Raw genomic sequence first — 22345 nt, 5'->3', positions numbered from 1 at the left:
CCCCAGCCCTTACCTGTTTGCTCCTCGCTTATTTTTACTTCCTTCCTTCTATTATTGAAAAAATATATATATATATATTATTTGGTTTCTGTTGCTGGAATTGTCTTCATCCCAGCGCCTAATGGATTACAACAGCCGGCGGGGTGTTTCTCCGCTTCGTCCTCTCCAACTATCGGGTAAGAGATGCCTTTATTCTTTCTTTTTTATTTTCATTTCACTCCCTCCCCCATTCCCTGACCGCCATCCCCCTTAACCCTGGCGCCCCACTGCGGCTCTTCCCGGCCAGGGAGCTGTCGCTGAATGACTTGAGAAAAGTCATAAAAGTGGCTTGTTAGGTTGGATCTGCCGGCCTTCGGGTCTGTCCTCAGCTCCCAGACATAGGGTTTCCGAAACCTGATAGACAGTTCCCCTCCCCTTCTCTCCCCCCCCCCCCCCCCCGCCAAAAAGACCCTAGTCCCCACCACCTGTCCCAGAGGTTACTCCCTTTCCCTGGGTGGAGTAGGCAGGGCAGGATGCTGAGTCGGCCTGTAGAGCAGTAGTCCAGGGTGTCAGGGTGCCCGTGGGCGCTGCGCATGTTGACAGTAAAGGTGCGGCAGAATGGATACCTCCACCCCTCGTTGGCGCTCGTTGGAAGAGGGGGCGCAGAGATTTTCTTGTAAGTCTGAAGCTTGGTTTTGGTATAATAAAGGCCTTTCGACGTATTGAATGATTATAAGATGTTTTTTGTGATTTGTCAGTGATTCTGAGAAGCCAGTCTCACCCTGGAAAGGTTAACAGGTGTTTTCTGCTTAGATTCAGGCTTAGGTTGATGTGTGTTTTAGTGTCATTAAAAATTTGCAAAGCTGGATGTCACTGTGACGTTTTGGAAGCTAAATTTTAGTGAAACATACTATCGGACTTCAATGATTTTGCATTTAATTTGCACGGTGGCTTTCAGTGGGCCGAAAATAATATTGTCTCCTTATTTCCTGATAATCCTCAAAGATTCCTCCCTGATATTTTGTAATAGTTTTATATTTATTCTATAAAGTCAAGCTACAATTTTAATTTTCTTCTAATAACGAAAATACGATTTAGTATTCTCATAAGGGCCAACGGATGATGTTTAATGCTAAGGATCTTTATGATTAAGCGACTCTTACGTTTCATTGTGTAGCAGAGTAGACTTTTTGCTTTCTATACACATTGTCAACCTTGTCTAAGAGCAAGCACCATTTATAAGATTTTTAAAATTCAACCTGTTTTAGAATTATAGAATATTAAACAAAATGTTGCAGCCTTCCCTGCTCACCCTACCTTCCTATTACTTCCCAAACCCTTATAGCCAAAAGTACTAACATGGTTTTTTAAGATTTTAGGATTCGATTTTCATACACGTATATGGTAACCTTGTAATGCAACGAATACAAAAGATTCGAAATTATGGAAAATACACACTTCATTGCGTAAAGGACCTTACTTAGACATGTTTCGGGAAAGTCGACATTTTCAACTAGCCTATATGTTACGCTTTCTTTCTAATACTATCATTTTCCTGAGTATCTGTATCGACATTATCCCCATAAGCCTTTGGAAGAATGAACATCTGTTTAGAAATGTATTTATTAGCAAGTAAAACCGAAATCACTCTGGTTTCAAAATGGAGGTTTACAATTTGTTGGCGAGGTGGCTGAGGAGAAATGACTATCATTGTTCAGTAATTTCAGGAAATAATTTTTCTCCTGACCTATTTTATAAACAGTTCTTATTTTGAAACAAAACAAAACAAAACCTCAGACACTGATATTTTTCTAACTATGTCTTTACACTCTCCCCTTCCCCCATTTCCTCTCTTCCACCTTTAATAAGTTAAATAATAAGATCAGAGAGACAGGTTGTAACTATAGGGGAATATTTCATAGAGATGTCTAAGTCCACTACATATTGTATTAGTTTCCGTTATTGAATATCTCTAAACTCTATAGATGTGCATCCATAGAGGAATCAATGATGGAGGCATATGGTTTCACGCAGCTAAGGATGATGTCATGGATTCAGACATGGTGGACCTAGAGAAAATTCCAAGTGCCACAATATATTTTTAAGTGCTTAGTAGGAGTAAGTGACCAATTGTACTTAGGGAAATGAATAATTCTTAAAACGTGTTTGAATGGAGGCTCTTAAGTCAATCAGAAACACATTTAATACCTTTACTGAAGCCAAAAGAACCACTTAGATCTTGGTCTATCAACCAATGTAAAATGAAACGAAAACAAAAATGTCTGGAAGCTGAAAGCAAATGCCTGCCTTTGTAAGAAACTCCCTTCTTTCTTGGCCAAAAGCTCTATCTAAATATAGCCCATGTAAATGGAATGAATTTTTGCTTTAGCTCTCTATGGTGTCATGGGATGGTGGGGGTGTTGCAAGAGTTGTCAGCACAGTGGAAAGGGGAAAAAGAGAGAAAAAAAGTATCTAAAGTAGCAGGGTTCAAAATTCAGCTTATATCTTTGCCAAGATTCCTTCCAAATGAGCATATTTTGCATGAGTTCTGCTTTCTGAGTCCTGGAAGCAGGGAAAATCCGAACAAAGACAGTATTTCACCCCTTGGTTGGCAGGCAGCTGTTAAAGGTATTTACAGCTCTGCTGCAGTGCGGCAGGGAAGGCAGAGTTTCAAGGGGGTGGGGGGAAGACAGGAAGTTAAAGGAAACGCAAAACGTCATAATGGTCTGAATTCCAATTTGTATCCAGCTTAAAATATGTAATTCTCTTTCCAGTGGAAAACCCTTCTCAGCAGATAGTCATTTATGTTTGGTAAACGTTTGAGGAATCCGGAAGAGAAGCATTCACCTCATTAGGGTTGCTTGGCCTTAATTAAAAAAAAAAAAGACTGAGAAAACTGCCTACTACATTTTAGATCACATATAAATGAGAGGCTAGAGTTAGACTGCAGCTCACCGTACATGGAAACGTAAATCGCAAAGGACAAGGTTTATAATTCTTTAAAATTTTTTCTTTTTTTCTTTCGGGGGGAGGGAGGGAGTGTTTTTCTGGCTTTCTGGGACTGATTTAGATTTTAATTTTAGTGAATTATATCGAGCCTGTATGGTTTAAAAAAAATTATTATTCATCGTTCCAGTGAGGTGTAGGCGTAGAACTTTGCACCAAACCCAGAACCAAGACTAGGTCATAGAGCTGTAAGCGCATGCGCAATGAAATGACCAACCGGCCAAGCACAGATGGGGGAAGGGGGAAAGGGGGGAGGGGAAAAGACAAGGAAGAGGCAGAGGAGGAAGATTAAACTTGATCTTTTCCCCTTTTCTTATTGGAGAGTATTTGCAATTCATCTTCCCTTAACTCCTGGCTTTCAGTTATAGGAAAAATCTTTCCCACTGGCCTTCTCATGACTCGGTCGTGTTATTTTCAATCATTTTAATATCCCTTTTCCTAGTCTATTCACTACAAACTTATACTTTACCAAAAAGAAGTCAGAACAGGCTTGGTGCCACAGGAAACCCAATCTTCTTTCCAGGTGTTTAAAATATATATATTGGACCTTCCAAAATTTTATGGGCGTATTCTGTCTGCTTCATCTGGTTTGGGAATATGGGTTTGTTATTGGTTCAACTTCATACCACGTAATTTAAGACCAATACCATCAGCCCGAACCTTTTCCTTCCTTAACACCGCCGTGTAGCAAGTTGCAATGCTTAGGAGCCGAGGATACAGTTCGGTTGAGATCCATAGAATGAATAAACAAGCAAATTGTAGACATATCGCTGGAGGTGTTTGCTATCGGCCCACTGCCTTTGGAAAGTGTGACTGCTGTGGTCAAGACAGAAATGGGAAGCTGGAGGAAATAGGGGGAAAGATTTGATTTACCAGGAGCTTTTCCCGACAAGACAGTAGTATCTTCGGTTCAATGGAGCTGCATTCTGCCAGATAAAGTCACAGGCCTTTCTTTGGTGGTTTCTGGATAGGGTGGGTTTGTTTTTTTTTCTTTTTGCTGTCTGGCCTCTTGTCCAGGAGAAGGCGCTGTAGGACAAGCCTCTCGCGGGTTCCAGTTCTGCACCAAGTGCCCTGAATAGGAGCCGGGGGCGGCGCGGTCGACTGGGTGGGGGGAGGGGCACGTGACTCATCCCCTGCGCGCTCCCTGGAGCCATACAGAAGCTGCGGCAAGTGCAAGGAGTATCGGGACTCTGCCAGGCTGCCTGCTGGCTTTATCCGGAAGAGGCTGTTTAGACAGTGTCTGGCTGGGCCAAAGGCTTAATCTCCTCTGAGCTGGGCAGAGAGATCAGGGTGTTTGCATGAATACAGTCATCTTCATCTTACGTCTTCCTCCTCTTACCGAAGGAAGTACAGACAATTTACACGAGACCAGTAAAAAATTGCTCCGAGGAGCAATTTCTGGAGATATACCTTTGCCTTGCCTTCACCCTCCTACAGGGGGCGCGCATTCCAGCTGCAAGTCCCAGTGCCCCCAAATCACCCAATCTACTCCACTTGCTCTTAACATCAAGACAGCGAAACTGAAAGGGGGTGGGGTGGGGACAGTTTACAAACTTAAAGGAAACAGAATCCAAACAAATGTGTCCGTATTCTTTTCCTACTCTGCACCATTTGTTGCCAGTTTCCTGGCCTTATGGCCTCTTGACCACACACAGAAAAGGAATAAAATTAAAACCAAATTTAACATGGTTTCTGAGACCCCCCCCATAGGAACACTGCTCATCTTAAAAGCTGTGTCCAATACTGCACTACGACCCCCCTGGGTTCAGATCCCTACAAGAGTCCCTTTATTTACTCTATACAGGTAGTCTATGGCACCCCTTCCCACCATAAATTCCCCTTTCTTCCCAATTTCTATCCTGTCTCTGCTTTACCCCAGTGTATACTGATGATACTCTGGCCTGCTCATTTTGTTAACTTGTCCCAGTCTACTCAATCCAGAGTTTCCTGAGAGCCCTGCCACACCTTCATAACTGGAATGGACATCAGAAATCATCAAGGTCCAGCTCTTCGGGCCTCACTTTCCTCTTTTGTAAAATACATAGTTACACTTGAAAATCTCTAAGGCCCCTTTCAGTTCTAAGTCTATAAGCACCTAAAATAGTGCCTGACAAATAAATGGAAGCCTGTTGGATTGATTTGAACTATGATTCTATAACAAAGTTCCCAGGGAAGATCCTGGATCCAACAGAGTTGGGTCAAGAGAGCAAACCCATTACCCCTATGTATCATGAGTATGTGTCCTTAGTACATGACTAAAGCCTAAGAAAGATGTGTGTGTTTACATACTTTTCACCTGCTCTGCTGCTATCCTCCCTTTCTCCCTCCCTCCCCCCACCTCCCCATCCCCAGCCTGGTGTAGCTTCTATCATTTTAGATCATAGAATGAGAGAGTGTTAGAGCTAGACGGGACCTCAGGCACCTTATAGTACAGACCCCATTAAGTTAATGTGAGGCTTATAAAAGTGGGGGATTTGCCAGGATCATACATTTACTTAATGATTAAAACTTAGTAGCAGAACTTGTCTGTTGAATACCAATCCAGAGATACTCTACTACCTCTTTGTCTATAGACTTCCTCTCAACTAGTCAAATGCTTTGAAATTGTGATGTCTCACCAATGTTAGTACTCTTTATAGTGATGTATAATCACAACATATCCATTCCAATGCTATTCCTGTGTGACCTGTCCATGACCTCCTGTAATCCTCTATGGGAGAATCACCCAACCTGTTAGGGACCTTCCTCTACATCTCTTAATATTGAATGGTGACCAGTGGGGAACATGGACTGTCTATTAGGGCAGCTGGTGGCACAAGTGGATAGACTGCTGGGCCCAGACTCAGGGCAACCTGCATTCAAATCCACCTTCAGATACTTCCTAGCTATATGACCCTGGACAGGTCACTTAACCACTGTGTGCCTCAGTTTCCTCAACTGTAAAATGGGGATAATGATAGCACCTACCTCACAGAGTTGTTGTGAGGATAAAAAGAGAGCCTAGTACAGTGCCTGGCACATAGTAGGTACTTAATAAATGCTTATTCCCTTCCCCTTCCATAGGCTATCCCTTACTCTCTTATCACCAGTCCATCCTCCATCCCCATCACATATTTATCTTCTGATATCATTTATAGCACTACCAAAAAAAGAGAGAAAGAGAGAATTAATCTTGTTTTAGGGATTTTTACTAAATCTTCCTGAGAAGTTTGTCCTTCTCTAAAGTTTCTATTTCACAGAACTATGGATTTAAAGAGTATAAGGGTCAGAAGAGACTCTAGAGCTCATTTAATCCAAAACTCTCATTTTGCAGATGAGAAAACCCTGATTTCTGATGCATAAATTTCCTCAACCTTTATAAAAGCATTTTTTGTAATACTAGTAAAATATTGGAAATAAATTGCATTTCCATCAACTGGGAAATGACTGAACAAATTGTGGTATACCAATGTAGTGAAACATTATTGTGCTGTAAGAAATGATGAATATGAAGAATTTAGAGAAATTTGGGAAGATTTGTTAGAACTGATGCAGAACAAAATAAACACAGCCAGGAGAACAATCAACACGATGACCACAATAATGTAAAGGAAAACCATTTGGAAAAACTTCAGTACTCTGGTTAATTCTGTGACTAATCATGATTTCAAAAGATTGGGTGACCCCTACTTCTGGGCTGAGGAGGCAATGAGGGTTAAGTGACTTGCCCAGGGTCACACAGCTAGTAAGTAGCAAGTATTTGAGGCTGGATTTGAATTCAGGTCCTTCTGAATCCAGGGCCAGTGCTTTATCCACTATGCCACCTAGTTGCCCCCTTATACATTTTCAAATAGGAATACCATCAATTCATTTTGCTTGACTGGATGTATTGGGTGATAGGAGATTCTTGGAGAAGGTGAGCCAATAAGAAATGAGAGATTTTTTTTAAAAGAAAAAAATGATATTTTAAAAAAGAAAACATACAAAACCATTTTAAAAAACAAGAATAATTTTTCTCTACCTCTATGTCTCCTTTTACCCCATTCCCAGGTAGTATTTTTGTAAAGGAATTACCACTCACTATGATAAATTGCAATTTTAATTCTCTCTCATTCCTACCTTTCCCTTTGAGATTACATTTCTCTCCTGCTCAGCAAGCAAGTTCCTCTATCCTTGTCATTTGTGGCCTAGTGAAGGAGGGGACTGATAGATCCCACCTTTCCCTCCCTCCTTTTTAATTTTAGATTCTCCCAGACTATCGTCCATATCCTAGGGACCCACAGAGCTTGTGGGTCCTAAGGAGTTGAAGGCTTCTGTGGGTTATAGAAGTCTGACATCAGTGGGATATAAGTGATACTAGCTCTTTCACCAATCTGAAAGTCCTGAAAGTCTCTGATACAAAATTGAGGCAAACCATGTACCAAAAGAAAGAATGAAGATAAGAAAGAGTAAGAAAGCACAAGGTTCGAAGTTAGAAAGGGACCTTAGAGATAATTTAGTCCAAGACAACGATGACACGTTGCAGTGTGATTTAAGTTAATGCTCTAACTACTCAGATTAAGAATCCTGGTCCTGCAAATAATTTATATTTAGCTACTTTTTATATATTTTTATTTAGTCTCTTAATAGTTATTCTGTATTTTCATATAATGTAATTGTTGTCTCTCCCTTTAAATTGTGGGTTCCTTGCAAGTAGGAATTGCTTCATATTATTTTTTGTATTTGGATCCCCAAAAGTTGGCACAGTCCCTTAATAAACATTTGATGTTGACTTTCCTGAAAAAATCCCCCCAAATCCCTTTCCTCATTTGTGATAGTTCTGGTGTGTTAAGGAGGGAAGGGGGAAAGTTACTTAAAGATTTAAACCCTGGAAGGATAGGAATTTACTACATCTACCACTTTAAAGCATTTGATCCTAAGTCTACCTTGTCAGTATGTCTTCTTTTCCTCTCCTCCCAGACAGAATCTGGCTTAACATAACTTCTCTGATTCAGTGATAAAAACTGTGGGCAAATATTCTCTCCTCAATTTCCTCAAATCTTAGGAGCACAGTTTCCAGTGGATCTTAGGAATGAAGAATGAATAGTAGAAAGGATGACAAAAGATGATTTAGGAGAGGAAAATGACACTTGAATTGACCTATCTCTCCTCTCTGGAATTTTCTTTTTGTTCAAAGGCAACTGCTAATGGACTAGGAGAAGGAATCACATTGAATCTCAGGCTCCAGGCACAGTGACTTCCATTTCCATCCTCTGCACAGTGCCACCTCCCATCCCTTTCCCCCTTGGTCCTCTCCTTATAGAGGTAAACTTATTCTATGAAAGTCACCTCTTTTCCACTCTGGCCTTTTCTTTTTTCTTCATAGGGTTGTTTTCCCTTGAACTTTCCCAGGTGCTTTGCACTGAGATTCTAATTCCTTTTACTGTGGTGTCTTGCAATAATAATCGGTATGCCCCTTTTTCAGCATCCTCCTCTACTTCTTTCATTTTTGTATCTTAAACTGAGTTTTGCTGGAAAGTCAGAGGACTCTCCTTAACTGTACTTCTATTCTAACTGAAGAAGCATTTGCCAGTCCTTTGGCTTTGCCATCTAATATTTTCTTCGTGGTTCCATCCTCCTAAAATGCTTCATCTCACAATACATATTCACTTACTCTTGGTGTCTTTCCCCCTTAAGGTTGCAGTATTTTAGAGCCCTAGATAGCTGAACCCAAAGTCTAGATGATTGGTAGAACTAGGTTTCCCCTCTCAGGGAAATATGAATTCACCAGGAACATTCTCAACATTTGCCAGAAATCTGGAGTAGGATTTCTTTCAGACCTTAGATTTACTACTTGCTTTTTTGTCAGGCAACTTTTTTCCCCCCACCATACAATCCATTCCCAAGGAAAATCCAGGACTTGCTCCCCCCCCCCTTTTTTCAGAATCTAGAATGTATCTTCACACAGCACATGGTGTTTTACCATGAAATGCTTATGTTCACTTATTTCCCTTTTTCAGAGTTCCCTTAGGAGTTCCACATTACTTCTGATGACTACACTTTATACATAGCTGCAAAGTCCTTGGGGCTAAAAGGGTCTGGGAGCAAATAAGACACTGGAATAAATTGTTGATTTTATTCCTTGGCCATAGCACATATCACCCCTCACTCAGATTCCCCCCTCCCATCTTTGTGTAATCTGATAAATCTTCCTCGTTGGGGAAGGGAGTGGTGTATTAGTGAATCAACTTCAAGGTTTAGGAAAGAGGACAAACCTTGGGTTTTAGAATTTAGAGATCACATAATCCAGTGCCCTTACTTCAATGAATGAAAACATTGAAACCCAGGGAGGTGAGGTGATTTGTTCAAAACCACACAACTAGTAAATAAGGTTCCTCTGAATTCAAATCCTCCACTGTTTTCACTACATAGTACTGCTGATAGTAAGCATTAATTTCTATACCAGGCCAACCTACTGAAGAGTACAGTTCATTGTTCTTGGATTGTTTGGTTCAAACAAAACCAGCAGGGATAATTCTGTTTTATGAAGATATTCAGATCCTGACCTCAATTCAAAAGGAAAATGACTATTCTAGATTTTCATTCTGTTCCTTCTCTTCAATTTGCTGTCATCTAGCCTGTAGTGCCCAGTCTTAGTGGTGACCCTTTAGTTATTACCCAGTTCTGCACCATTTCACACAGTGGACTGAAAGTTCCCTCTTTCCTTCTTATATATTATGATAGAAGGTATAGTGTTGCCTTTGTTTTATCCCTTCTCACTAGTCATTTTTTCCTAGATGTTTATAAGAAAAATGGAAAATGTTTCTTTTCCCCAATTAATTCATATATGTATGCATGGTAGACAGTATAGTTTTGTCACTTGGTGCACCCTGTGCTAGGAAACATAATAAAGGCCCTAATATAGTTCCAAACCATCAATTCTTTAATTCTCTGTTCTTTTTCACAAAAGCTTTTTATAACTGCAATTACAAGCTACACCTCTGAGGAATGGGTGTCTTTCTTTGGTTACTTGGAAATTTTCCATTTGATCTTTCATCCAAACTCTGACCTCCCACTAAACTTTGAATCTGGCATATCAACTCAGAATGACGATTCTAAAACTACAAAATCGAATGCTAGGAGATAGAGGAACCTATGTTAGGGGATGATCCAATTTCTGAACCTATTGGTGTTGGTTTGTAAAGAGGAGTGGGCCTAAAAGAAGAATGTTAAAACAACTACAAGGAAGGGGAGAATAATGTTAGTGATTTTTCAGGCCATCAAGTCCTATGCTTTCTATTTAATGGAAGCAGGAAAAGGTTTAGAATTGCATGTAGAATGGAAGGAAAATTTAGATGCAAAGATATCCTTTACAAAGAAATGCCTTTTTCCAGCACAGCTTTCATCAGTTTGATGGAAATTGCTGATGGAAGTAGTTGCTTTGCTTTAGAATTATATATGTGTGTGTGCACATATATGTGTGTACACAAAACATTTATCATTTATATAGAGATTGATTTTTAAATTCATGCTTCAACTCATTTATATTTATGTGGGCTAAATCAGCCCCCAGGATTCCACAGAGTTCATAGAAACACACACATGCTTCTTTTTTGAGATGTGGGGGGCAGGGAAGGGGCATGTCTCTTTTCTTTCCAGCTTCTTCGGGCGGTCTGTGGGTTTATTTTTCCCATAACAGAGAATTCAATATTCTCCTTTGGATGAGCAATCACGACAAAACTACATCTTGGATCTCCAAGTGAAGAGATTTCCTCCTTCCTGAGTTACTCAGTTGTCCTTGGAATAGGGCTATGCTTCTTGGGCAGTAATCCCTTCCCCTCTAAACTTCTTGTGCCCAGTTTTTGCTTCCAATCTGTTCTAAACCCAGTGGCTTCAGTGGCAAGTGAGCTGGGACATTCGACTTCCTGTGCTCGGAATCCTTGAAATTCTCATTTGCCTCCTCACACCCTGTTGCCTTCACACCAAGACTGTTTTATTGTTTTATAGCCACCCTTAGAGGTTCAGTTCTCAGAGATTTCTTTGGGGCTATTTAGCCACTTCTCACTTTACCAACGTAGAGCCTTTCTGATTTAAGCAGTTTAGTCACTTACTCAGGCTCCCCTTTCAGATCTAAGCAAATCATAGAAATCCACACGCTTGTGATGACCTTCCCCTCTTACTAAATCCATCCTGAACTATTGTTCAGCAAATGTGTTCGTTCAAACCAACTCTCTTCCCACCTCCTCTATTCCTAATATCACTTCTCCCCCTGCTCCCCCATCCTCAAACCAAACGCTAAATAACTTCCAGAGAAGAAGTTAAGGAAACATGCAGTGTGTCTTATCTTTCTTCTTTATTTCTTTTAAAACTATAGAGCTAGAACAGATTTAAATAAAGGAGTTGATGGTACTCACAGCGAACGCAGCGAAAGAACCGTAAGAAATGCCCACAGTCCTTTTCCCAAATAGCAAATTTGGAGCACTATCTCTCAACTTAAACAGCCTTCTCTGAAAAGGTGCTGTTTGAAAAGACCCGGGGATTGATATGAATATGGCCTCCCATACATCCTGAATATTTGAAACTATTTACATTTGATAGAACAGTTGCAGTGAACCTTTATTTAGTGAATAAAAGTTTAAAGCAGAAGGTTATTTATGGTTCCGCAGAGATAGGTCCTGAGTGGCTATTTAGAAGCACGTGATTCCAATAAACTTTGTTTTATGGCTCGAGAGTTGACAAGCCAAAATATAATTCCCACCATAAATTAGTTTAAGAGCATACAAGTGCAGATGCTTTGGTTCCTGGAAGCAGTAATAGGGAAAGTGTTAGCAAGGAACATTCGGCTTGATCCTGAACGAGATATTTCTGCTCTCAGGTTCCCCTATCCACTGGGAAAGAACAGTAAGTCTGTGATTACCTATGATACAACTAAAGACTTGATCGAATTTCTCTGATGTTTGTTAATCCTGCGGGTGGAGGGGAGGAGTTGGGAAGAAACACAAATCAAGTTGATTCAAAATCAGCCTAACTCGAAATGAACAAATAGAGGAAGATTCAGCCTTTTCTCTTTCTCCACACACTTACACAAAAGTAGCTTGTCAATACCCCTTCACCAGGATTAACTAGGAGGAAGGAGGGAGTTTACTGTCTTTATATATATATATATATATAACGGTACATCTGAGATGATAAGAAAGCGGTTACAATACGCTGGGAGGGGAAAGGAAAGGGGGAAAAGTAAATTGGAGAGAGGTGGAACTCGGGATTTCTCGGTGCTCAGGAAATGTAAACTATCATGTGGAATAAAATTTTTAAATGGGTTGGCATTTTCTATGGAGAAAATTGCTCTGGGTCTTCTGTGATAAGAATTCTCAAGCAAGCAATGCAGTCAAATGATGCAGAGGTATGTTTGCATAGGCATTATGGTATAAGTATAAATACATCAATTTACAGAAATGTAATTTACCTTTATACCCACTGATTACACCTCCTCCCACTATGAATTGGTTTCTCATTTTCCTTTGAATTGATCTTTATCATTGAATTCAAGTAGCATTGGGCACTCGATTTCAAGTCACACAGAGATCCTGCCTGAAAAGTCTCTAAGGCATTGAGAGGAATTGTGAAGTTTCATCAAATGTAAATTTTAAAGTAACCTGAATGCATTAATAGAAAAGCAGAACCGCTTCTAGGCTCAAAGTAGCGTGGAAATGTCCCAGGAGGGGATAGATTGTGGGATCTACTTTATCAGGAACGGATGTGGAGCCACGGATGGACCCAACTGAAATACTGAAGGCAACACACAAAGGCCCGATCACACTTCTCACTACTTCAGTGGGGAAACATTATTCCAAGTAGTTTGAGCCAGTGCAGGAAAACCAGAGAGGGGATCCAGTAGCCCTAGAGGATTCAGACTTTGGTGCACACAACTGCAGGTTCTGCTTGGAAGGAAACTTTCAGGTGCTCTATAGTTCTCGAAGCCACGGGGTGGGAGACATTCTTTTTTTCTGGGCTGGACACCTGACAGGCCTTTTCCATTTTTTCTCTGCAATCTTGAAAAAGAACCTTGTTCTTTTATGGAATTTAACAGTGACCCACGTTTTTATTGCAACAGGTTCAACACAATGGAAAGACGTCTCCTGTAAGTACCCCCTTTTGTTTCTACCTCCTTCCCAAAGTTTGAATTGCTTGAACTGCCAACTGTTAAATGCTTTTGGAAGAGTGACAGCCGGGGTGGGGAATGAAGCTTGGCTCTCCTACACTGGGGTTACTTGGGTCTCTAGTCGTGGAGCATGAGCCGGTTTGAACCTGCTGTTACTAGACTCTTTAGCAATCACCTGTGATATGGAAACTTGCTGCTGAGTTTCTTCGAAGCACTTACCATCCAGCACAGGTGCTAGGTGGCATCTTAAATTCCTTTTAAGTGCTTGAAACTAATTAGCAGTGTTACTCTGTTAACATGCTGGAGCGATGCAGCGCCTCCCTGTGCGAACACTGTAATCACCGGATTAAATCATAGAACCCGACCACTCCTCCTTCAACCCCACGCCCAACTGCCTTTATTTCCCCTAAAATAGTTCCCTACTACTTTCTCGTCGGGCTTTCCTGGTTCAGAAACACATCTGCAGAGGGAGGAATATATTCATGGGCTTTTCGTGAAGATGGCTTATAGACACTTTTGGATCCAAGGGGGCGGGGTGGCTGTTACTGTCAGGTATGGTGTTAGACTGGCCATCTAGTTTCCATAGAGTAACTAAAGATACTCCCAATGCTTTAAGAAAAATGAATGGGCCAGCTAGAGCAGGCCAATAGAATGTAAAGAAAGAGTGGAGGCAACCACTGTTGGGGCTTGGGTGTTGTAATTTTGGTCTTCTGGGATTGGCCATTTTACAAGGAAGAACCAGAATTTCTGAGGCCTCCGGTTCTTTAGTAAATCTTCAGTTATATGATGTCCAAGGATTTTGTTTTTGTTTTTTAAGAAAAGGAAAGAGAATGCAACCTTGGTAGCCTAGGATGTCACTATAAAATGGTGCTAATTTTTATCTATGAGGAAAATGAAATCTTCAGAAGACAAGTTCTCCATGCGTACCCATCTTTCTAATGAAACATGATATACCCTTGATCATGTGGAGCAAAGATGTTATATATACATATATAAACGTATATATATATATATATATGTATAGTATACACGGTTTCCCAACCCACAGAAAGAGGCTGCCTTCTTGATAATCAGGTTGTTTTCAGTCACCACGCCAGGCTTATCCTTGTGCTGCAGATTCTGTTCTGTTCTGTTCTGTTCTGTGATTTTCCCCTTCTCTTCTGCAAGATGTCCTTGATGAAGTTAAATGACTCTCTTTTCTCTGGGGTTTAACATTCTCTTTCATAGGTAACCTTTTCCTAGCTTTCTTCCATGCTGAACTGCAGATGTGCTCTTGGCAGATGAAGCTTGGACTCCCCTTATATTTCTGAATCACTTTTTTTTCCTCTCTCAAACCTACATTTTGCATAACGATTATGAACACAAACACAAAAAGCCTGATAGATCAAAAGCGTTTGTGTGGGCAGTGGAACAGGAGGTGACTATTTAACGCTTTTGTTCATCAATAACTCTCTGGCTTTGACCTGTCTGAGCAAGTCGTGCAGTAAGGTGAAATGCAGGTCACAGCGTCTCACAAATATGAAAATGTACCAGATTTCTCCCATTGCTGAACCCATTGGGTCGTGTCTCTCGATTTTTCTGAATGAGATCAAGAACCCTTGTTGTCCAGTAAAGAAGTAAAATGTTGACAATTTGTTTTATTTTGGAGATTGGGAAATGGGGATCAAACTGACTCAGTGGGGGAAGGAAAGCCCTCTTCAGAAGCATTAGGCACAAGGATCATCACACTAAATCCCTAAATCCGCAAAGCAAAGAGATTCTAAGGTCAAATACTTAGATGACAAAAAAAAAATTATATGGGGGGGTGGTGGTGGAAGTGGGTGGAGGACGGATTTCATCCAAGTAGGGACTGGTGTAATAGTACCAGGAGCTGTTTCTCTCTCCTAACCCTTACTCCCTATTCCCACCCAAGGGCCAGGTCTCTATATATTTCAAAGATAAAAAAGAAAGAAAGAGAAAGAAATCTCAAGCTTAGCACCTTGTATAGAAAACAAATCCAAAAAGAATGGGCTATCTTTCTTGCTCTGAAATCCATCCTCCAGAGTGTCCTTGTTTCCCTGCTTGAAAACCCGACCGGAGCTGAGGGGTTGATCCCCGGACAGCACTGAGGAGTTGGGGCAGGCGCAATTCATGAACTTTTGTACTCTTGTGTGCTGCTGTCGCCAAAGCAAAAATAATGAAACTTTGTGATATGTTTGTAAATGATTTCGAATGACCCCTAGCCCTGCCCTTCACCATATTCGCTACCCCACTAAACCCAAGGACATTTGCCTGAGCAAAGCATTCGACCCTTAGGTTTACTGCCTGAAGTTGGACAGGATAAAAGAGAAAGGCACTCTAATGACGCGAAGGTAAACGGAACTGGTTGTATTTTGTTTTTTTTTTTTTTCTGGAAACTAACTTTAGCTTTCAAGCCAACGTTTTACTTCAGCTGGGGGGGAAGAGGCTGGTGGACGCATTTCTCTGTTTCTTCTTATCTCTCCAGACAGTGTCTGCTTTCTTTCTAAAAATGTTACTTAGGGAGATTATTCGGATGTCCAGGAGTAGGGAAAAATCTGTCAATTCCAGGATGGGTCATCGTTATTAATACTATTGTTATTTCTTCATTTTTTTTCCCTTAGAAGAGCTCCAATAGAGGCTTCTAAATCCCACTCAGGTTTTCCCTCAGGCAGAAAAGGAAGGATATTTGAATTAGTCGCTGTAAATTGTCCTTACGTCCTAAAAGAGGTATTTCAGCAAACTGTAGACTACCTGAATGTCTTCTAAAAGTGCTGATTTATTTCAATGGAGGATGACAGCCTTTAGCCAGTACAGAATAGTTTTGATTTAGAAAGTAGGGTGAATCAGAAAAAAATGCAGTGATCCTGGCAAATTACATTGTAGATGAGAACAGAATGTTATTACGTTGTCTATATATACCCTGTAGAACCGAATTTGTGTGGTATTCACATAGTCACAGATTCGATTCTAGGGGAATATATGGTCGATGCAAAAACTTCACATTTCTGCAAATGGTTAAAAGTGTAAATGTCTGGGGACCCGAAATGAAGTGCATGCTGCTTTATTGGAGACTTATTCAAGTCATGCTAGCTCTGTCTTATTTACTGACACCTTAAGACATGGGGAATATGGATTGATGTTGGTGAATTATAGATCAGCTTAAAAAAATCTGTTCATTGTAAAACTGAGTCACATGGTAGGTCTGAACGATCTGAAAACTAGTTTGATAAATGAATGATTCTGAAAGAGGGCACTTTTAAAAAAGAGTTAAGAGGGTAGGTGTGAAAATTTTTTTCTGGACACTTTTTTTTTTAAACTCCTGGGTTATATGGAAAGTAGCACGAGAGGTATTATCTGGGTTTCACTTCTGCTTAAGGCAGACGCATGAACAGGGGGGAAAGTTTATATGATTAAATTTGGGATGCTTTCCTGGGATGGTGTTACGAAGTCTTCGATTTAACTGCTTGTAACTTCAATCGTAAAGAAGTGGGGGGCGGGGGTGGGCGATAACCCAAAGCACAAATGAGAGTCGCCCTGCTTTCTGTGTGAATTTCTGTACGGGGACCTGCTAAGTGCATTCGGAGTTACTGATTGCCTAATTTTATTCAACAGAACTAGATTCTGGTAACTTTTGGGTGACCCCGGGGAGACAAAGCCAAGACACATCTATTGTACATCATATTCCCTTTCTGTTTGATGGCTTTTCTTTGGGCGTGGAGTCTTTCTCCCAGTTCTCCTTCTGCACGTTTTCCCCAATGTCTTAATGCCACCCCTAGCCCCAGCCTCAACGCCTCCAGCATACCATCTTTATATTCTTGCTGGATGTTTTATTTACCAATGTAACGCGAAGGGCCGGGGAATGATTTCTGGAGGATTAGTGGAAAGGGCATGGAAGGTTAGAAAAGTCCATTTCAAACAAAAGCTCGGATTACCTGAGAGGCAAAGGAGATGGGGGTTGGAGTGATGAATCCTCCTACCACATTAACATCTGGCTGGGAAGACCAAATGCATAGAGTGGAGTCACTTGATTACACGTATATTATTTAGTTAAATTTGTGAAAATTATGAGATGCTCACAAATCCGGTGATAAACTCCCTCCCTCGCCATTGGCTGGGGCGGTCACATGGCCCCCTAACTTTATTCAGTTGACAGCAAGTAGGAGGGCCCTATGGAAGGAGAAAAAAAGACAACACGAGAAAAATTAGTATTTTCTACCTTCAGAAATTAATGGCCATGAGTTCGTATATGGTGAACTCTAAGTATGTGGACCCCAAATTTCCTCCTTGTGAGGAATATTTGCAGAATAGCTACCTAGCCGAGCAGAGCTCAGACTATTATAGTGGCTCTCAGGGTTCGGATTTCCAGCATCAGGGAGTCTACCCACGGTCAAACTACAGCGATCAGCCCTTCAGCTGTAGCAATGCCCAAGGCTCTACGGTGCCTCCGCGGGGTCATGGACAGGAGCCATCGGGCCCGGCGAGCCACTACCCGGGCCAAGGGGAGCATTGTCCCCCGCCTCCAATTCCCAGTTCCCGGGCCTGCAGCCAGCCGGCCAGCCTCAAGCAACCTCCCAACGGGACGGCCCTCAAACAGCCCGCTGTGGTGTACCCCTGGATGAAGAAAGTGCATGTAAATTCCGGTAAGGTTCCTCTGCTGGCTCCGGTCGTTCTGTCTTCCCCCACCCCAGTCCCACCATCCCTGAGGCTGCTGGCCCCAAGTGCTTCCCCAGATCCAACTAGAGTTGTGGACTATGTCCGAATGTATGTGGATGTGAGTGTGTGTGTGTGTGTGTGTGTGTGTGTGCATGAGCGTGTGTTAAATGGATGCCGCAATTACTCTCCCCATAAATTTTTATAGCTGAGGAAATAGGCCGTTGGCCATGTGGTTCCTTGACTGTATCAAGGAAATGGGGGGCTCCATTTTTAGAAGGAGAATATTTTAGAGGTGAAGAGGGGATGTAATCTACAAAAAATCAGAGAATCCAACATGCACAGCTTTTGGCTTTTTGTTATTGGGGTTTGGGGTTGGGTGTTTGTTTTGTTTTGTTTTTTTGGTGGGGATTTAACGACCCCATACACCGACAAGCTTGTGAGTATGTGCACGCGCGTGTTTATGCGCGCTCCCGAGGATTGTTTAAAAATCATAATGGAGTGCAAGCTCAGATTGAACTGCACCAAACTTGTTCTTATGTGGCTTACATTTACGTATATTTCTTTTGTTCCCCCTCAGTGAATCCCAATTACACCGGAGGGGAGCCCAAGCGGTCCAGAACAGCCTACACAAGGCAGCAAGTCCTAGAACTGGAAAAGGAATTCCATTTTAACAGGTATCTGACGAGGCGTCGTCGGATCGAAATAGCTCACACTCTCTGTCTCTCTGAACGCCAGATCAAGATCTGGTTTCAGAACCGTAGGATGAAATGGAAAAAAGACCACAAGCTGCCCAACACGAAGGGCAGGTCTTCCTCCGCCGCCTCGAACCAGCATTTACAGCCCGTGTCCAAGGACCATCACACTGACTTGACGACTTTATAGAGGAGGTGAAATCTCCCCCACCCCCCACCCCATCCAATCTCTCCCATCCCTCCCCCCAATTTCATCCTTTGCTTCTGAACTGTGCTGTGTGTAGAACTGACATGATCCAAACGCATCCTGCATGGAAGCAGGCAAAGCCTCCCCAGGCTGTCGGCTTGCTTTAAGGTGCTGTGCTGCACAAAGCGGACTCGCTGAGGGTACTTCAGACTTTCTTGGCATTCTTCATACTAGCACAACCCCCAGACTCTCCAGGCAGGAAGTGGAAAGTTTAGGGAAAATTAGAGGGAGATATATAATTATATATATATATGTGTGTGTGCGGATGTATGTATACATAATTATATATCGAAGGAGCTACTGAGTCTATAAAAATCTGACGAGTCATTAAACACAAATGGAAATTACATCTTTTCGGTTTTCAATTTTCAAGTGAAGGTTTGATTCTATGCCAGTATCAGTCTTGATGTTCTGTCTTTCCTCCCCCCCCCCCCCCCCAAAGTAGTTTCGGGCTTAAGGAATGTAGGAGAGTTCAGGGCAGAGGGCTTTTAGCTGGTTACAGGATTTGTGAACTTCCTGGGGCTTCTATCTTGTGTCTGATTGTGATTTAAAGCCCCTGCTCATGTTCAGAAACCCCCAAAGAAATACCTAGGAGAAAAGTGGAAACGGGTTATTTTATTTTCAGATTGTGTTTACATATTTATTTATTTGTCTATTAGAGGAGTACACACACTTTAACATGCTCTAAGCCAAAAGTACTAAGCAGGGGAGCTGAAGCTCAAGGTTCCTTCTTATGGAAAATCATAGAGAATGTGTACGGCTTAGATTTCTCAGTTTGCCAGGCATTTAGGACTCTCTTCCTCCTCCCCACCCCCAGTGTGGGAGAAATGCCCTAACTCAGAGAGAGAGAGAGAGAGAGAGAGAGAGAGAGAGAGAGAGAGAGAGAGAGAGAGAGAGAAAGAGAGAGAAAGGAGATGGAAAACATATCGACCCAAAGTCAATTTCTTTAAAATGTGTTTAGACCGCACAACTGGTTCTTCGCTCTGCTCACAACCGCTTCTGTGGGATTTTTTAAAAAGGGAACAAATGGTCAAACATTTTCATTGTGGGGAAACCAAACAAAACAGCCCCAGTCTTCGGTGCCATAGTAGAGATCCTCTTACCTTCCAACTCGATTCCCAATGCACAATTCACCTTGCACACCAGTCTGTTTAGCAAAGTGTTGTCTTACCAGAAATCTGGAAAACATATTGGCGTTGGGGGTGGGGTGGGGGAATGCTGTCCAAATAAATGAGCAAAAAGGCAAGCAAATTGAATCAAATGGTCAAGAATAGAAGGAAGTTAGTTCCAGAAGGGGAGAAAATGTCTTTTTGCTAAATAGAAATAAATCTTTTCTGTCTTAGTCTTGGGTGATCTAATGCACCCCTTTAAAGTTTTCAAGTTGTCTATGTCACCTTCAGTTTGGTAGGAGAATAACATGAAAAATACTCAAACCAAGGGGACAGGATTCATTGATATTTTTCTTAATACTTCTCTGTCAAGAGAGGTTTGTGGGTTTTAAAAAATGTGTGTGTGTGTGTGTGTGTGTGTGTGAGAAGCACTAACCCTTTAAGAGTAAGTGGGAAAATGGAAAGGTTCTTCCAGGGCTGGTTAGAAAGCAGGCTTTTCATGGCTTTTTTTTTTTTTACATCCCCCTCAATCCTCTGGGTTTCTAAAACATAATCACCAAATAAACTTATTTTAGCTATTACAGAATTGAAAGGAAGGAGGAGATGTGGAGAAGGGACTAGGGTTAAAAGAAAGGGAGATCATAGAATTGTGTTGTTTCTCCAGACATTTTGGAAGGCTCCAAAGGTAATCTTAAAATAGGCTGAAAAAGAGAAAATGGCAGTTTCATACATGTGTTTGCTTCTCAGTATGACTCATGCCCAAAGCTAGGAGCAGGTATTAATTAATTTGAGTTCTTTAGCTGAAATTAGGCTCGTCTAAAGTTTTTTTTTTTTTTCCAAGACTTGGTCTTTTGTATTAAATCCTGGAGACAACTCTTTGTTCTTCCTTGGGGTGAGCCTGATTCTCAGACTTGCACATGGCAATACTTGAATATCTACATGTCGTGATATTAAAGATGGATATTCCTGCATTATTCGCGTCATTGTTTCTATGACAAAAAGCGCAGAGTTCATACATAGTAAAGACGTCTTTTTTCTGACGCCTTCACGTTGAGAAGCTGAAAAGGTATTTTACTGAAGTTCGGCTAAATTACAGAAACAGGTTCATCCAGAGGACAAATTTTCTATTCGATTAGCTGTATTTCAGCCGGGAGGACTGACCTCTAAACCCTTAACCTTTTGGACTCTAACTACCCTTCTCTCTCCACCCCCCCTCCCTTTTCTGACACGGAAACCATTTGGATGCAGCATTTGTAAAGGTTTTTCCTTAGGCAAATTGGGCATTGCTCTCACTATTCCCTGAAATTCACATCCCTGAATATATTGAAACTTTTCCATGAAATGTCTATTTTGCATGGTGTCCAGCTACAGAGGGCTTCCCCCGACCCCCTCGGAAGTTCAGGTTACTTAGCCCCAGCTTTCGACCAAATGTCACAATTGCTTAACTCAACTCTCCCTTGCTCTAGCTGAGAAAGCACACAAGTATGTTTTCTTGGAAAAAAGCCAAGACTCCTTCTCTTACTTAGAGCTAATACTCTGGAAAGTAACTTAATCAAAGAAGCAACCCCTTTGTTTATAAGTCTCAACTTTCCTTGTATGGCTCTAGTGATGGGCTTTTGAAATGTTAATATATACTGAATGGATGTGAGGGCAGACCCAACTCTTAAATTCATCTTGGGATCAAGGGTCCAATTGGGCTTGCTGGAAGAGGGCCACACTAGGCCAATGGCCTCAGGAAACCCTCTCTTGTGCTTCCAGGCAAAGGGAGCGACAGGAGAGTTTCCATCTGTGTTCCTGCTGAAAGGGAAGCTCCACAAAAATGAGCTCCATGGCCCATTTGCTATTATTTTTTTCCATTTTGTTCCAGAAAATATGAGCCAGAAGTGTTTGTTTTGTTTATGTTTTTTTTTTGTTTTGGTTTTGGTAATTCCGTTGGGGGTGGCTCTGTGACTGAAGGTGGAAGAGGAATGTTTTCTTGAAGAGACTGCTCCTCAGACATCCCACTTTGTAATATTGCAGCCTTTTGTTATGACATCGTCAAGCAACACTATGATATCTGTCCATATAAGATGCTTTTATAGAATCTACCGATGGTTTTGCTGCCACTGATTAAAGTATTATTTATACTAATTGTTGCCTGTAGTTTTGATGTAATTTGTTCATATATATTTGAAATAATAAAAGGTGTAGAGAAACCCATCTTGTTTGTTGCCTTGACAGAAGCAGTCTTTGTAAGTCTTAAAATAACTAAGTTTCAACATTTGTTTGCTTGCTTATTTTTTTGCATACTTATTTACTTACTGGTCACCCCCCCCCTGCCCCCATAATAGAATAACAGGGAGGGAAACTGAGTTTGCCTGATTTTTCTTTAAAAAAAGAGTACCAAAGTACACCTTTTAAAAGTCCCTTTCCACATACCATCCTGACATCCTCTTCACCAAACTACTTTTAAGCAATCTGAAAAATCTTGTTGATTGGACCATTGTTGCTGGAGAAGAGCCTTAGGTTAGAATAAGTCTACCAGGGTACTGTCTATTAT

The 22345-nt window shown here is 41.4% G+C and overlaps 1 protein-coding gene across 1 annotated transcript; it reads left to right on the top strand.

The window, feature by feature from the left end:
* The first annotated feature begins 17330 nt into the window (after window positions 1-17330).
* On the top strand, window positions 17331-18744 carry HOXD4 (homeobox D4). The gene is made up of 2 exons (XM_043990940.1): window positions 17331-17745; window positions 18336-18744. The coding sequence occupies exons 1-2, from the start codon at window positions 17334-17336 to the stop codon at window positions 18638-18640; spliced, it is 717 nt and encodes a 238-aa protein (XP_043846875.1). The 5' UTR covers window positions 17331-17333; the 3' UTR covers window positions 18641-18744.
* The last annotated feature ends 3601 nt before the right edge of the window (window positions 18745-22345 follow it).

Source organism: Dromiciops gliroides, chromosome 3 (assembly GCF_019393635.1).
Source record: "Dromiciops gliroides isolate mDroGli1 chromosome 3, mDroGli1.pri, whole genome shotgun sequence".
Classification (NCBI taxonomy): Eukaryota; Metazoa; Chordata; class Mammalia; order Microbiotheria; family Microbiotheriidae; genus Dromiciops; species Dromiciops gliroides.
The sequence above is the reverse complement of the archived record's forward strand: the minus strand, read 5'-3'. Positions and strand labels throughout refer to the sequence as shown.

Bases quoted from the DNA above. Each gene is read 5' to 3' on its own strand.
- HOXD4 (XM_043990940.1), top strand. From the start codon at position 17,334: ATGGCCATGAGTTCGTATATGGTGAACTCTAAGTATGTGGACCCCAAA. The intron at 17,746-18,335 runs GTAAGGTTCCTC...GTTCCCCCTCAG, and splicing joins GAAAGTGCATGTAAATTCCG to TGAATCCCAATTACACCGGA.